The sequence below is a fragment of the Canis lupus genome, chromosome 16 (genome assembly GCF_011100685.1).
Source record: "Canis lupus familiaris isolate Mischka breed German Shepherd chromosome 16, alternate assembly UU_Cfam_GSD_1.0, whole genome shotgun sequence".
In the NCBI taxonomy this organism is placed as follows: Eukaryota; Metazoa; Chordata; class Mammalia; order Carnivora; family Canidae; genus Canis; species Canis lupus.
The window spans coordinates 6,562,121-6,577,492 of NC_049237.1; the positions used below are offsets into that span (position 1 = coordinate 6,562,121).

Sequence of the window (15,372 nt, forward strand, 5' to 3'; positions counted from 1 at the left end):
GGAGCGGAGCTGAAGGCCGAGCAGCATCTCAGACCACGGCTGCAGCAGGTGGGCAGAGAGAACTCACGCTATGGGGCTAGGCTAGCAGGGAGCCAAACCCCAAGGTTTTCTGTGTGCTGGCCAAGGATGCTGGTAAGATAACCAGGAACTTCCTTAATGCAGCCTTCTGAGATGTCTTTTTCTTTAGAAAATAGCCCCCCATGATCTCCTGCTTATTAGTTTTTGGATTCTTTCTCTTTACATGCTCCACCGATATTCCAAGGAACGCATTTTGGGAAATGGGGTACTCTGTTCATTTTTAAGGGGGAGCCCTGTCGGACCAATGTGGCCGGAGAAGGAGGGGGCACAGACACAGACAGTTGACAGACAGTTACACTTTATTAGCATGGTGATGGTAGAGGGATGGAGGTGGGGGTGGGGCTTTAGCTGTTGGCAGCTATGGTCGACTGAATCCAGTCTACGAAGTTGCACACCTTGGTGTAGACTCCAGGTTTGTTCTTCTGGGCACAGCCGTAGCCCCAGGAGACGATTCCCTGGAGCTCTCCATTGCAGACCACGGGGCCACCAGAGTCACCCTGGGGAGGAAGAAGGTGGGACAGGTTTTATCGAGAAGGTGGAAAGGGCACCTATATAATCGGAACCTTTAAAGATTGCATTCTGGTCAGCTCTGTGGCTCTGCATGTTTCCCATGGTGGTCCCATCTCTGTCCTGACTAAGGCAGTGACTGTCATACAGCCTGGCCTGCCTCGCCCTGTAGAAGTCCTCTCTTCTGCACGGAGCCCTCCTGCCCCAGCTCCACAGTCCTGTGTGCTCAGTCCTGCTCCCCGGTAGAGCAGGTGGATGGGCAAGGGTCTTGGCATGGGAAGGGTCAGTCACCTGGCAGGAGTCCTTGCCTCCCTCAAGGAAGCCGGCGCAAATCATGTTCTCCGTGATCTGGCCGGGGTAGGAGGCTTCGCACTGGGCCTGAGTCAGGATTGGGGCGTCCAGGCACTGCAGCAGCTCGGGGTAGTTGGCTTTGAGGAGAAGGGAGAGATCAAGGCAAGGAGAAAGGTGAGTCAGGCCAGCATGGGGACAGATCCAGTGCTGAACACTGAGGGCAGCCCACAGAGAATGCCAAGAATGTAAGCCCCGCGGAGGAACAATGGGTTTTGGTTTCCAGGCTGAACCCTGCCAAGCCCCTCCCTTGATGGGACAATAGTAGGTGCTCTATTTGTCCTATATTTTGATTCTAGGGGGTCAACTCCTTAAAGCTTTGCCTCTTTCTAGGACCCAGCACAAAGTCCTGTGTGTAGTGGTACTCAAGCTCCAGGGCATGGCTGGTTCGGGAAATTGGGGACATTGGAGGATGAAGTAGTGAGGGCCCCACTCACTGCCAGAGCTCAGGGTGTTGCCCCAGCCGGAGATGAGGCACTGGGTGCCAGGGGCTGCGCAGGCCCTGGGCAGAGATATGGTGGCCACCCGGGCATTGAGGACCGCAGGTGAGGAGAGCTTGATGAGCATGATGTCATTGTCCAGGATCCAGCTGTTATAGTTGGGATGGCGGATGACCTTGGCGGAGTTGATGAACTGCTCATTCCCCTCCAGGACATCGATGTTGTACTCTCCGAGTCTCACTTGGATGCGGCTGTTGGGAAGACAAGCACAGGGAAACCCTTTTCTCCATTATGTTCGCTTTTCTCCAGGGTTCTCGAGCTCTCTGCTCGTGAGTGGGAGTGTGGCAATATCACCTGGCAGGAGAGGGGTGGTGGATCCGTGCAAATGTGAGACCAAGAACTTTCTCCCCGAGAGGTAGGTGGTCATAGAGTGGGGTGACATAAAGGGATCCAGTGGGGACTGCTCCTCAGCCTGCTTTTCCAGCTGCCTTCCCCACCCCACCCCTTCCCTGGCACCTGGTGCCATAGGCATACATGACTGACTTGAAGTTCCCCATGTATTCCTTATCCTCTGTAATTTGCTGACTACAGGCAGTGACTTCTACTCCCTCCCTTCTAGGGCTGGTCCGTGCCATCATCCTGTATGATCTACTCCAGTGGTTCTCAGTGTTGCCCTGGGATGTGCAGCCTCAGCATCCCCTGGGAACTTGTTAGCAGCAATAGGTTTTTGTTCCCACCCCAGACCCGCTGAATTAGAAGCTCTGGGGTGGGACCCAGTGGTCCATATTTTTGCAAGAAGCCTTGTAAGTCATTCTGATGCTCACTCAGGTTTGAGAACCTTTGGTCTAGGCAGTGACCTTCAGCTCTGCTGCAGAATAGAGTCACTAGAGGTAGAAAGCGTTAAAAAATCACCAATATTCAGACTCATCTTCCTGAAAATTCTGAGTTAAGTGCCCTGGGATAGGAGCTGCACATCAGTATTGTTTGAACATAGCTTAGGTGAGTGGGTGGGGCTGCTGGGGACAACTTCTTGTCCCCACCCGCCCCTCTTCCTTAACCTCCACACTCCTGGGCTGACCCCAGCTCTCCACGAGGATTCTGGGCATGGAGAACAAGGTGGGAGACAGAGCACTTACGACTTGTAGCAGTGAGCCGCGGACACCACCCACTGGTCACTGATGAGGGAGCCCCCGCAGAAGTGATAGCCTGCATTCAGGGACACCTGGTAGGGGACGGAATTCTCCTCACAGGTGTAGCCCCCGACGATCTTGTCATCGTCGTCTGTGGGGGTAGCAACTTGAATGGAGACAGGAACAGAGAAGCCAATTCAGTAGATGTAGGCAGGTGGAGCCCAGAGCCCGTGTGGCTGGATCATGCTGATTAGAAGCCCTCAGCAAGCACAAAGATGATAGATGGGCCAGTGGGGAGTGTTACATCCCTGATAGGCATCATAGTGCGAAGCTCTGCTGAGACTCTTGGCGTGTCTACAGGGCACATGGCCAGGTGCCTGCTGGGGCTCCGGCCCAGACCTCTTCTGGGGGTGCCAGGGTGAGGACACAGTGCACGCAATGTAACACGGGTCCGAATGTGGTTTTCTCATCCACTGAATGCTTCTCTTCCTCATCATTGGTCTACTCCTCATGGCTGTTTGAGCCCCAGATTGTCAGGATGGGTTGGTCTAGCTAGGAAAATCTGGCTAAGTAGCCCTGGCTATACCTAGCTTTTCCCATTGCTAAAAATCTGCACCATGAGGCCCGGGAGAGGAAGCCCCAGGCCAACTGAATCAGAATTTCTAGGGCTAAGACTCTGACATGAATGTTCTTTCAGCTTTCCTAGGCGTATCTGGGATTGAGAACAGCTCCAGGGGAGCTATCCCAGAGCTGATGGAACTAAGCCTCAAGCCCCCTATTTCATTTCATGGCCTACCTGCACCTGATCTCCCTTTCCAGGCTCTCCCAACAAAGTCCCAAAATGGATGAATGACAGGGTCTGGAGTGGGGTCAGTGCAAGGTGGGAGAGATGGGGCTTACAGAGAGCCCAGGAATGAGAAAGAGGGCTGCCGGGCAGGGGAGATAGACTCTCAGAGCCCAGGCAAATACAGAAGAGCAGCAAGAGTGGAGCAGAATTCCTGCCAGGAAGGAGGCGAGTGGGGTCCAAAGCCATGTATGGAACTCACCAGCAGCTCCAAGAAAAGCAAGGATCAGGAGTGGATTCATGATGGCAGAAGTATAACTGAATGGGTGGTGGAGAGCCTTTATACCTCCCAAGGTGAGGGAGGGGGTGTACTCCAGGGTGGAGGGTCACCACTCCTCCCAGGACAAACACACCTGTAGCTTTCCCTTCCCTTGGCCTTGTATCACCTCTGCTGTGTTTGGCTGTCTGGGGATTTGTGACCCTCAGGTGATAAGAAAACCTACATTGTGAGAGCAGAGAGGAAGACACAACTGACTCCTGGGAGGATTCTGGGGTGTGAGGAAGAAGCCAAGTCCCCATATGTCACAGCTGGACCTTCTGAAGCTGAGATGAGAAGAGGAGGAAGAATGGCCTGGGACCTCTGACATGGAGTTCATTTAAGTTGCTCTGAGCAAGGCCTAATACTGGAAGGAAATCTGGCTGCTAGTGACCTGGAACCCCTACGAGGGGAGTAAAGTCTTGCATCTATAAGCATGAAGACCCTTCTCCCAAGTTTAAACCACTGGGCAGGAAGGTCACATCCAAGGTTTTAGGGAACCAGGATCCCAATGTCAAGAGGCGATGAGAAGGGAGACGGGAGATGGGAGTCTGGGCTTTCAGCTGTCTTTCCTTCCCATCAAGGCTTGTGGACAGGAGCACTTGGAAGGAGAAGTTCAGTGGGCATTTACCTGATATGTTTGGAGGATGTAAGCTCAAGATCACATCCTTCCTCTTTCTCACCATTAGGACATTGGTCTTTCTCATCACTCACATTGTCATGGGTTCACTTTTGTTTTTTAATTTTTATTTATTTATGATAGTCACACACACACACACACACACACAGAGGCAGAGACACAGGCAGAGGGAGAAGCAGGCTCCATGCATCGGGAGCCCGACATGGGATTTGATCCCAGGTCTCCAGGATCGCGCCCTGGGTCAAAGGCAGGCGCCAAACCGCTGCGCCACCCGGTGATCCCTATGGGTTCACTTTATGTAGTCTCCTGGTTGCCCTGAGAATCGGCACCACTGGTGATGAAAATTGCTCCCACCTGCTAGGGGCTGACAGCCTGAGCTCTGATTGTATGCTCCAGATCAGACATTAGACAGGCTCTGGGTGATGGTAAATGTAGGTTCCAATCAAAGAATCAGCAGTAGGTAGAGAGATTAGCACATAGTGAAGGGGTGGAGTATTTGGTGATCATTCACTACAGTGGAACGGGGGAAATTCTAGAATTTTCTATTGCAGATGCAGTGAGATTATTGTGCTGGACTCAGCACAAAGGTAATCTTCCCAGAAATGGCCTCAGTTTGGGACCTTCCATGCGACCAAAACACAACCCCGTAATTTATTGAGGCACAACCTGGCCAGAGGGGAATGGAGGTGGAGAGAGTGTGTTGAGTGTAATTCCATGAGCCAGGTGAAGGAACCCTCTTGCAAAGACAGTTCTCCTTCCCAGCTCCTCTGAGCTCTGAGGTGATGAAGGGCAGGGCTGGACACAGTTCACTTTTGAATTTTTTGAAAAGTGGAAATGAGTAAATGTTCTGGGACAAAGTGAAAAAGGCTCAGACATCCGGAAATAAAATAGGAAGTGGGCTGAGGGAATGGAGTCAATGGAAACTAGCAGAAGTTGGCCTTTGTGGGTTCACAGAGCTGGGAGGGGCCCATAGGAAGTCTTCCAGTCCATTGCCTGGCATGGCTGGAGGCTGGCCTCCCCATGACGGGAGCACTGCCCTCAGAGCTCTGGCCTCTCTGATAGCACCCCCTCTCATCCTGATGGGCTCACACCTCTGTGGGAAGGTGCTATATTTGTACAGTGTCCGACAGCCTTCTATAAGGCTTCACATACCCCAACAACAGCAGTATGCTGGTCTTCATTGGCATTGAGTTTTGAACTTGTCTTTTCACAAATATTTTAATTGTGAAATATACAAAATGAAATTATTTCCATTTGTAGAAGAAGAGAACAGCACGGTTCTGTGTTACCCACAAATACAGATCTAAAAATGGCAGAGCTGGCTTCAAGGCTACCAGAAGATGTGGACAGCACTGGAAGTTTGGGAATTGGGGCAGGTGCCACATGAGAAGGTTTATTTGGGATTTAGCCAGAGGTTCCCAGAGGACAAAATGTACCTTCAGCTCCTTCCTGGTGCTTGGCTCCCTGGCAGAAATAGGGATTGAATGAATATTCCACCTCGCACCTGGTCTCAGAGCTTTACCTTGCCATGGCCCTGGTCTACTCTAAACCACATTTAAGGCACAGATGACATGTCTCTGTGCTCATGGGTAGCTGAACCAAGTTGTAGAGCTTTATAACAGAGGCTTTCCCTATAATGTCACCAAATATGCTATTTAGTTTTGTCCCTTTGTCGTGGGGTTTTTCTAGGAAGTCCTGCTGTAGCAGAGAAGGAGAAGAACACATACCAGTGTTCCTGGACAGGTATCCTACCAGGAGGTGCCCCTTGGGAGAAGACAGGAAATTGAGGAATAGGGAGAAAATGTTTGTGGCCTTGACTCTGTCTAAAAGGGAACACCCAAGAGCTCAAGGAATTTCTGTGTCTAAAGCCTTAAGACTAGCTTTTTCCTGATATTTTGTGCTCCTCCTCAGAATAAACTATTATACCCACAACATAGTATGAAGTCAGTTTTTGTTGAATGTAGAAGGAATCACTTTATAGGCAGAGAAAATAGCTCTAAGTGAGACTATGACCTCATGCTTTAGGCTCAGACAGGTAGGGTGGATTCAGGTCCAGCTTTGCCCAACTTTGGTTTGGTTAAGTCTATGCAACTCTTATAATCTTCCTTCTGAACTATTTCTCTAAGGCATTCTCATAGTTCATAGTTAATAATTAGCCTATCAAATCACTGAGTTTTTTTTTTTTAAAGATTTATTTATTTGAGAGAAAGAGAGAGAGTGTGTGAAGGGGCAGAGGGAGAGGGAGCAGACTCCCCATTGAGCACAGAGCCAGATGCGGGGCTTGATCCCAGGACTCAGATCATGACCTGAGCCAAAATCAAGAGTCAGTCGCTTAAATCACTGAACCACCCAGGTGCCCCATTCCTGGTTTTTAATTATAATAGTGAATAGTTTCTTCACTATAGTTTCTGACTATATCAGACATTGTCTAAGTCTTTTATGGACCTTTTTTCACTTTATTATAACAACCAACTATGAGGTTACCCATTTCATAGATGACAAAACAAGCCTTATAGAGATGGAGTAGTTTGCTTAAGGTCACACAGCCAGTAGGTTGTAGAGATGGGATTTTAGCATGATAGTTGACTCTAGAGCCTGCCCGCTCTACCAGAGACCATTCAGCTTCCTGTCTTCTTGTTTGATCCCGAGGGCAGCCCCATGAGGGAAGCAGCAGACACCACTTTCTCGGGCACTTATAATGAATACTAGGAGTTATATGGAAGTGATGAATCACTAAATTCTACTCCTGAAACCAATATTACCCTATATGTTAACTAACTAGAATATAAATAAAAACGTGAAACAAGCAACCTAAAGCTCAGAAGTTAAGTGACTTCTGCTGGGTCACCTGGACAATCAATATGGAGTTGACACCTGGGCCTTCCCCTACTTGGGGTAGTTCATTTCCCATTGTGTTGCTACACACAGGGGGCTGTTGGACCTTTCAGTGGTCTGAAAAGTAGATTTTGGTCAGATTCCAAATTCTAGCCTTTTTTTTTTTTTTTTTTAACACTTTCTTCCTAAGCCCTTCCCCCTGACTCAAGTATTTTTCCTCCACTCATAGTCAACTCCGCCTTGTGCCCCATATCCTTCACCGCTCTTCAACCATGTTGTCAAATTCTGAGCTGTCTTCTCTCCAACCTTCCAGCTCCTTTCCTGCATTATTTTTTTTCTAAACTACATATTTTCTCCATGGCACAATTTCTTCTTGTCCAGTAAGAACTGCTTTCTTGAATATTGGAGCCTGGGAGTTGCTGACTCTGAATAGTGAAGGGGGTTTTGTGTGGTCCCGAGAAAGAGAAACACTGAGACAGAGGTGAGGATGTGTAGACGGGCCATGCTAGTTGGCTAAATGGGGGTATCCGTCCTTTCTCGCCCCTACATCTTGCTCCCCACCTTGAAGCCAAAGAAGACAAGTGAGTTTCAGGCCCAGAGCAAAGTTCCATTTGCATATTTTATCTATTGCTCAGGCTTGAGGGGTAAGTGGGCAGTGTCTAGCAACTGAGGTTTTAACACTAACGAAAGACTGTTTCCTGTAATGTAATGGTCATTCTGTTCACATTTCCATCCCTCCTGGGCCTATTAGATCTTCTTAAGTCGCTCCAGCATCTTCTAGAAGGTAGTAGCAGAAGAAAGGCAGGAGAGAGTCCAAGAGGAATACCCATGTGGGCTGTTATTATTGTAGCAGCCGTGAATTATTCCATGATACTCAAAGTTTAATAAATAACATGTGTTTTTATTTTTCTAAATCGTGTTAGGTCCAGATTGAGCTCCACAAGCCAAGTTCAATAATAAGTCCAATCAGAGCCCAATTGGGCTCTCTCCACTCATTTGGCTTATAAAAACTCTAGAATGTGTTGTCCATTTGGAAGGCAGCTGCTGGTGACTCCAATTCCTATTGACCAAACTATCCAGAAAGATCTCCAAATGGCTTCCAAGGCTCAGCATTGAGTGCTTAGTCCACATAGGCACCAAGACAGTTCCAATTTGAGGACCATCTACTTCAGGGCCACTGGGTTTGAGCACGTTCTGGGCTTTGGTCTCTAGAACCCATAACATCTACTCCCTTTCCCAGCCGTGGGAATGCAGCAGAGGGAGCTGGCGATAGTTGGGCCACCTTTCTATTCAAACATAAGCTGAAGCATCTGTTCTGTCCCCATTAGAACAATTCATTTGCTTGTTGGCTTACATTGTCTAAACTCAAATACTTTTGTAGACTTTTTCTCCAGGGAAATCCACACTGCTGGTCAAATTTTCCTCTTTTCTTTTGAATCATATTTATTTAGTCAATGTATTAGTTTGCTGGGGCTACCATAACAAAAGAACATAGACATAGGTGTCTTAAACAACAGAAATCTTCTTTCTCCTAGTTCTGAGAGCTAGAGGTCTCAGATAGAGGTGTCAGCAGAGTTGATTTCTTCTGAGGCCTCTCTCCTTGGCTGGCAATGCGTCCTCATGTGGCCTTTCTTCTATGGGTACAACCTTGGTGTCTCTCCTAGGATGTCCTCATCTCTTCTCATAAGGATACTGGCCAGTTTGGATTAGGGTCACTCTAATAGCATCTTTAAAGGCCAGATCTGTAAGGGCCAAATCTCCAAATACAGTCACATTCTAAAATAGTGGGGCTCAGGGCTGTAATTGTGTGAATTTTGGAGGAGTCGAATTCAGTCTGTAACTCTCAGTAAATACTGGCTGAATTTCTGTAGCGTTCCTGCAGTTTTCTTAAGATGAAAGGAACTAGCACTGAAGAAGATAGAAGTGTCCTTGCTTTCACAGCAGTTATGTGTATTTGTGTGTGTATGTGTCCACACATCTGTGAGGAGGTGTAGTGACAGGAAGCAGACAACAAATGATGTATATATGTCGTGTATATAGAGTATATATATTTATATCAGACTGTGGTGGTTAGGTATTGTTAAAATAGGATAAAGTGATAATAGGTGTGAGTGAATGCCAGGTTGGCAAATGCTCTGTTAGCTAAGGTGGTCAGGAAAAATCTCTTTGGGAGGGGGGGTGGTATTTGAGCTGAGACCTAACTAAGAAGGGCCAGTTGTAGAAAGGTGGGACAGGGAGAGCTTCCATTATTCCCTGCCGAGACTGCAATAGAAATAAATCAGTACACACGCCGTTGCTTTTAAATTAAACCTTGTCATCTAGCATATGATATTTACCTTGCCATTGGTTTTGATTGTAAAAATTGATATATAAAGGACAGTCATCAATATATTGAAATAGTCTTATAAAAGTTAATGCAGGGTACATTTTTTGACATGAAAGGGTATTTATGAAATATTCTTGGGTTGAGAGAATAAATGGTAAAACAGTATGTATCATATGATCTAACTTTATTTAAATGAGTGACTTCAGGGGTGTGTGGGTGGCTCAGTCGGTTAAGCATCTGCCTTTGGCTCGAGTCATGATCTCAGGGCCCTGGGACCAAGCCCCGCGTCGGGCTCCCTGCTCAGCAGGGAGTCTGATTCTCTCTCTGCCTTCACCCTGCTTGTTCTCTGTCTCCCTGTCTCTCCTCTCTCAAGTAAATAAAATCCTGAAAAGAAATCATAGCTTGTAATGGCAAACCTCTATTAACTTCACAGGCTTTTCCTATCATATTACAACAGCCCTTAGATTATTTGTATTAAGGATTGGGTTATACTGTGATCTCCAGGTACATTCTTAAAGGATTTGTAAGCCCCAAATGCCCATTATCCATCATGATGTAATTTGGTAAAGACAAACTGTGGAATTGCTTTCAGCAAACAATAAACAATGAATTGTGGACTTGAAAAAAAAAAAGAAATAAACAAGCAATTTCAATGTTTACAATAATGTGCATTGATTTTGCAATGCAAATAGCTAAAAGAAAGAGAAATGATGGCAATAATAAATGAAATTTTCCCAGAGAAGATGATACCTAGCCTTGAGCAAGGAGTGGCTACTGATAAAATTTCATATGTTACAGTGAGCTCATCAATGTGGCAGGTCTCTGAACTTCTGGGATCTTACATTGGTCTGGCGTGCATATGTCATGCTGAGGCATTGCGAGTGCTTTCTAATTCCTACTCACTGAGAACATCCTGCATGATGCCATTGGTCTAATGGACCTGTATGATATCAAGGTGACTAAGAGCCTTCTGGACTGTATTGATGGAAAACAAGCTACATAGAGCTTTGAGATAAAATAGTTAAAGGTTCATTCTGACCCTGCCACTGGAAGGCAAACTATCCGATGGTCTCTACTAAGTACTTCTTAACACTGTCGTGGAAGGAATTTTATCCTTAGCCTCTTGGTAGCCACTTTCCCTGTATTTCATCCTGCAGTTCGTCCTGCAGATTGTGTCCCTGTGGCTAGTTGACCTACCTATTCACACCCAGATCCGCCAACAAGCACACAATGAGCAGCTCAAGCTGTGGTCTTCCCCTCCCACCTGCCTTGACTGGGGCCTTGAGTTCACCAGGCTGGAAGCTGGGTGGGAGGGAGCCAGCTGAGGTTCTTGTTCAGATCTTTGATCCGTGCTGGGCGCTGTGTCTCTAGTGCTGCAGAAGTAAGAGCTGGTGTCTTCGAGGCTCAGGTTGCTCACAGTCAGAGTGGAGAACATTAGGGTTCGGCGGCTGATGGGAAACTTCTCCCTGGTAAATCCACTTTCGTAGGTGGCCTCTGCACCCTGGTTTGCGGTTGCAATCAGTATCAAGCTCTGTCCTGGGAGCTGACGGTACCAGAACATCAAGGTGACTTGGGTATCGACCTCACAGTGGATGGTAATGGAGGTCCCACGTTGACAGATGTCCCTGCGCGGCTTTTGAGAGACAAGAGCTCCAAACACAGAGCCTAGTTTCAGAGAGAGCGAGAGAGCGAGAGAGAGCTGACAGGCCTGTCCCCAGGCAGGAAGGTCTTTTTGCCATTAGCTTCAGTGTCACTTCGGATCCCAAAGAACCCTTGGCACTGCCTCCGTTTTGTTCTTCCAACTGTTATTGGGTCAGAATCCACTAATCACTTAACCCATTTCCCTCATCCTCCAAAGGGTGGCCTCAGGCCCTCTGCACCTCTACTCGGCATCAACATTAACCCCAAACTTCCCCATGGGATTAGCCTCATACCTTGTCCCAGGAGAAGTAGCAGGCAAGTCAGCATCTTTAGGTGCTAGCCCTTCACCGTCCTTGAAAAAAGGCAAACTCCAGGGCCTCTTTCCTCCCCAGTGGGTTCTTCCTTCCCTACTGCATTTCTGTTCCCCTCTTGTAGTAGGACGGTGAGCTTCTGCAGAAAGCTTTATTTGCCCCCCAGTGGAGCTATGTGGCTCTTCACTTTGGATGGGTCTTCATTCACAAGGAATCACAAGTGAGTCACTGTCAGGTGTCCACCGAGTATCCACCCCTCCCCATCCATCACGGAGTACCACAGTGTGCCACCCTTTGGGTAGCAGCCCTTGGGGAGGCCTGAAAGATCCCACATAGGCTTTTAACCAGATCCTGCCTCCTCGTAGAACCTTTGCATTTCCATATGCATTTTATTTTTTTATTTTTATTTTTATTTTTTTTCCCATATGCATTTTAGAATACGTATTTAAGTTTCTTAAAAAACGTCCAGTTGAGACAATAATTGGGATTTTTCTGAAGCTATAGATCCATTTGGGGAGAATACTCATTTTTAACAATAGTCAGACTTCCAATTCATGAATGTGATATGTATCTCCATGTTGTAAACTTGTCTTTCATTTCTCTTAGTATTGCTTTTTAGTTTTCAGTTTACAGGTCTTGCATATCTTTTGTTAATTTTTTTCTTAAATATTTGGGTTGTTTTTACACTCTTTTAAATGCAAGTTTTAAAATTTAATTATCCTGGGATGCCTGGATGGCTTACTGGTTGTGCATCTGCCTTTCTTTGGCTCAGGGTGTGATCCCAGGGTTCTGGGATTGAGTCCCACATTGTGCTCCCCACAGGGAGTCTGCTTCTCCCTTTGCCTATATCTCTGCCTCTCTCTCTGTGTCTCTTATGAGTAAATAAACATCTTTAAAAATAAATAAAATTTAACTATCCAATTGTTTGCCATAGTATATGAAATGCGATTTTTGCATGTTAATATTGTAACACATGCCCTTAAGAAATTCACTTATTAATTTTATAATTTTATAGGTTTCTTTTGATATTTAAATGTAAACGGTGATTTCATCTCTTAAAAGGTTCTACTTTATCATTTATTCTTCAGCCCTTTCATCTTTTTTCTTGTCTTAACGTGCTGCATAGCACCTTTAATAATGTGGAGTACAAGTGGTGTTAGTGAAATTATTGACTTGTTTATTAGCTTAGAGCTAAAATGTTGAATATTTCTACCATCAAGTATGCTCTTAGTTGTGGGCTTCTTGTAGATGTCCTTCATTAGATTGATGAAGTTCTATTCTGCTCCCAATTCTGAGTGTTGCCATCATCAATGGGTATGGAATTTTGCTAAGTGTTTTTTCTATCTCTAATAATAACTGTGTAGTCTTTATACACGTATTAATAAGGTAAATTACAATGACTGATTTTGAATGTCAGAGCAAACATATTCCTAGGATAGATAGACCCTATTTAATTATTTGAAAAAAAAATTTTAATGCTATTTTAATTTGTTAACTACTGGAATTTTAGGTATACTTCTTTAATTTTTTTAATGATTGCTCTAATAATTATCATACTCATTTTAAACTTTTTACAGCTTACTTACAATTAATATGGTAAAGATTCACTTAAAATATAGAACTTTGCAACTAAATGTGCATGTTTTCTTCATCCTCATCTTTTACATTATTATTGTCATTTTTTTAAAATTTATTTATCATAGGCACACAGTGAGAGAGAGAGAGAGGCAGAGACATAGGCAGAGGGAGAAGCAGGCTCCATGCACTGGGAGCCCGAAGTGGGATTTGATCCCGGGTCTCCAGGATCGCACCCTGGGCCAAAGGCAGGCGCTAAACCGCTGCGCCACCCAGGGATCACTATTATTGTCATTTTTACTGTGTGTATCCACTACATGTCTCACAAGACAATGCTGAAATGTTTGCTTTCACTAATCGTACATATTACAAAGAATTTAAGAAAAATCTTTAATATCTATCTACATTTCATTTCCTGCGCTCTTCATTTCCACCTCAAAATCGAAGTTTCTTTCTTTTTTCTAAAGATTTATTTATTTATTTATTTATTTATTTATTTAAGAAAGAAAGAGAGAGAGAGAGAGTGTGTGTGCAGGTGAGTGTGTGGCGGAGGGGCAGAGGGAGAGGAGGGAGAATCTTGAGTAGGCTCCCCACCCAGCGTGGAGCCCAGCACAGAGCTCCATTTCATGATCCTGAGATCAGGACCTGAGCCGAAACGAACTCAAATGCTTAACCAACTGAGCCAACTAGGTGCCCCTCAAAATTGAAGTTTCTTTTTCTAAGATTTTATTTAGTTGAGAGAGAGAGAACATGAGCAGAGGGGAGGGGCATGGGGAGAGGGAGAAGCAGACTCCTCAATGAGCCAGAGCCCCACGTAGGGCTTGATCCCAGGACATAGGGAACATGACCTGAACTGAAGGCAGACTTAACCAACTGAGCCACCAGGTGCCTCAAAAACTGACTTTTCATCCAAGTGTTGACTTCCCTGTAAATATTGCCTTCTTTTGATTGCTTTTCAGTGTGTTAAGGGAGGCCTTTAAATTTTTTTGTCTGGAGAGTATATTTGCTATTTGAGGATGAGTCTTACAGGAGTTCCCATATCATCAGAAGACCTACCTCATTCTTTTAAATGGGTATCTAGTGGGACACCTGGGTGGCTCAGTGGTTGAGCATCTGCCTTCAGCTTGGGGAGTGATCCTGGTGTCCCGGGGTCGGGTCCCGCATCGGGGCTCCCCGCATAGAGCCTGCTTCTCCGTCTGCCTGTGTCTCTGCCTCTCTCTCTCTCTGTGTGTCTCTCATGAGTAAATAAATAAAATCTTTTGAAATAGATAAATAAATGGCTATCTAGTAATCAGCAGACTTTGTGGTTTAGTTGCTACCTATATCTGAAACCTCTGAATAATCTAGATTCCTTTTAGTGGAGTCATCTTCTCCAGACTGGATCTGGGTTTCTGCACATGTTAACTCATGCTAGATTATGTTATGGAGGAGTTTCTCATTTCGTGTATCACAGCCTATGTTTGGGCAATATTTGAAAATGTACCCTGGAGTCTCCCTGCTTCTGTCTGGATGCGTTGCTAACCAGTTCTACTGCACAATTCCTATCCTAGGGCTTTTCTTTGTTGTTATTCTGAGTTGGATTCCCTAGTTCCTGAATCCTATGATTTCTTCTCTTTTTGATTTTCTCCCACAGATTGCTGATACACATTATCCAAGAACTTTCTAAGGAAGAATAAAATAAGAATTTATTTAGGTTTGAGATCCTGGCAGAAACAAAAATCACATTTTTATGGATAGCTTGGGTTAGTTGAGAAATGCAGGCTGAAAATTATATTCTATCGGAATTTCATAGTTATTTTTTACACCGTTGTTTTCTAGCATTCAGTGTTGCTGCTGAGAAATGTGAACCATTGTGTTTCTCGTTCCTTCATTTATACATTGTTTTGGTTTTTAACACTTTTCCTTGTCTTGCATCACTTTAAGATCATTTTATCCACCTCATTCTGAAATTGATTGAAGATATGCCTTAGTTTCAGTTGTTTTATATTCATCAAACACACCTGACTTTCTTTTTCTTTTTATGGCTGTCTCCATTTGTCCATCACTAGGATGATACCATTTCTTCCCTTAACACTTCATCATTCCATTTCAAGATGGAAGTGTTGGAAGTTTACGCTATATCATGAAAAGTGTCTTTGGTGCTGGCTATGCTGCTGGTACAGAGATAGGGGGTCCAATTCTTTGGCTGTGTGAATCATATCTTTGCATTAACGGTAGGATTCGAGACCCATTTGGCTGAAGCAAGGATATTTACCCACCTTGGACTTGAGTTTACCTCAACTTGAGTTTACCAGCTGTGTGGCTTTGGGCAAATTATTTAAATTTAGGTTCTTCATTTGTAATGAGTAGAAAATAGTCCTTGTATGTCACAAGTGTATGTTCAGATAAACTAGTTGGGATATCTCACTCTTGTCTAGAAAGAAGGGGAAGTGCTTTCTTCT

General features: G+C 45.3%; 1 protein-coding gene across 1 annotated transcript; it reads right to left on the minus strand.

Moving 5' to 3' along the window:
* Positions 1 to 359: 359 nt before the first annotated feature.
* Positions 360 to 3,704, minus strand: PRSS2 (serine protease 2). Its single transcript, XM_038559354.1, has 5 exons — positions 3,550 to 3,704; positions 2,510 to 2,669; positions 1,371 to 1,624; positions 877 to 1,013; positions 360 to 575 (listed from the first exon to the last, which is right to left on the minus strand). Exons 1-5 carry the CDS (start codon positions 3,587 to 3,589, stop codon positions 423 to 425), a joined length of 744 nt encoding a protein of 247 aa, XP_038415282.1. The 5' UTR covers positions 3,590 to 3,704; the 3' UTR covers positions 360 to 422.
* Positions 3,705 to 15,372: the final 11,668 nt, after the last annotated feature.

What these genes read in the sequence shown, in the direction of transcription:
- PRSS2 (XM_038559354.1), bottom strand. Translation starts at nt 3,589, where the DNA reads ATGAATCCACTCCTGATCCTTGCTTTTCTTGGAGCTGCTG. An exon ending in GCGGCTCACTGCTACAAGTC is followed by an intron (nt 1,625 to 2,509) that starts GTAAGTGCTCTG and finishes TCTTCCCAACAG; the next exon opens with CCGCATCCAAGTGAGACTCG. An exon ending in GAGGCAAGGACTCCTGCCAG is followed by an intron (nt 576 to 876) that starts GTGACTGACCCT and finishes CTTCCTCCCCAG; the next exon opens with GGTGACTCTGGTGGCCCCGT.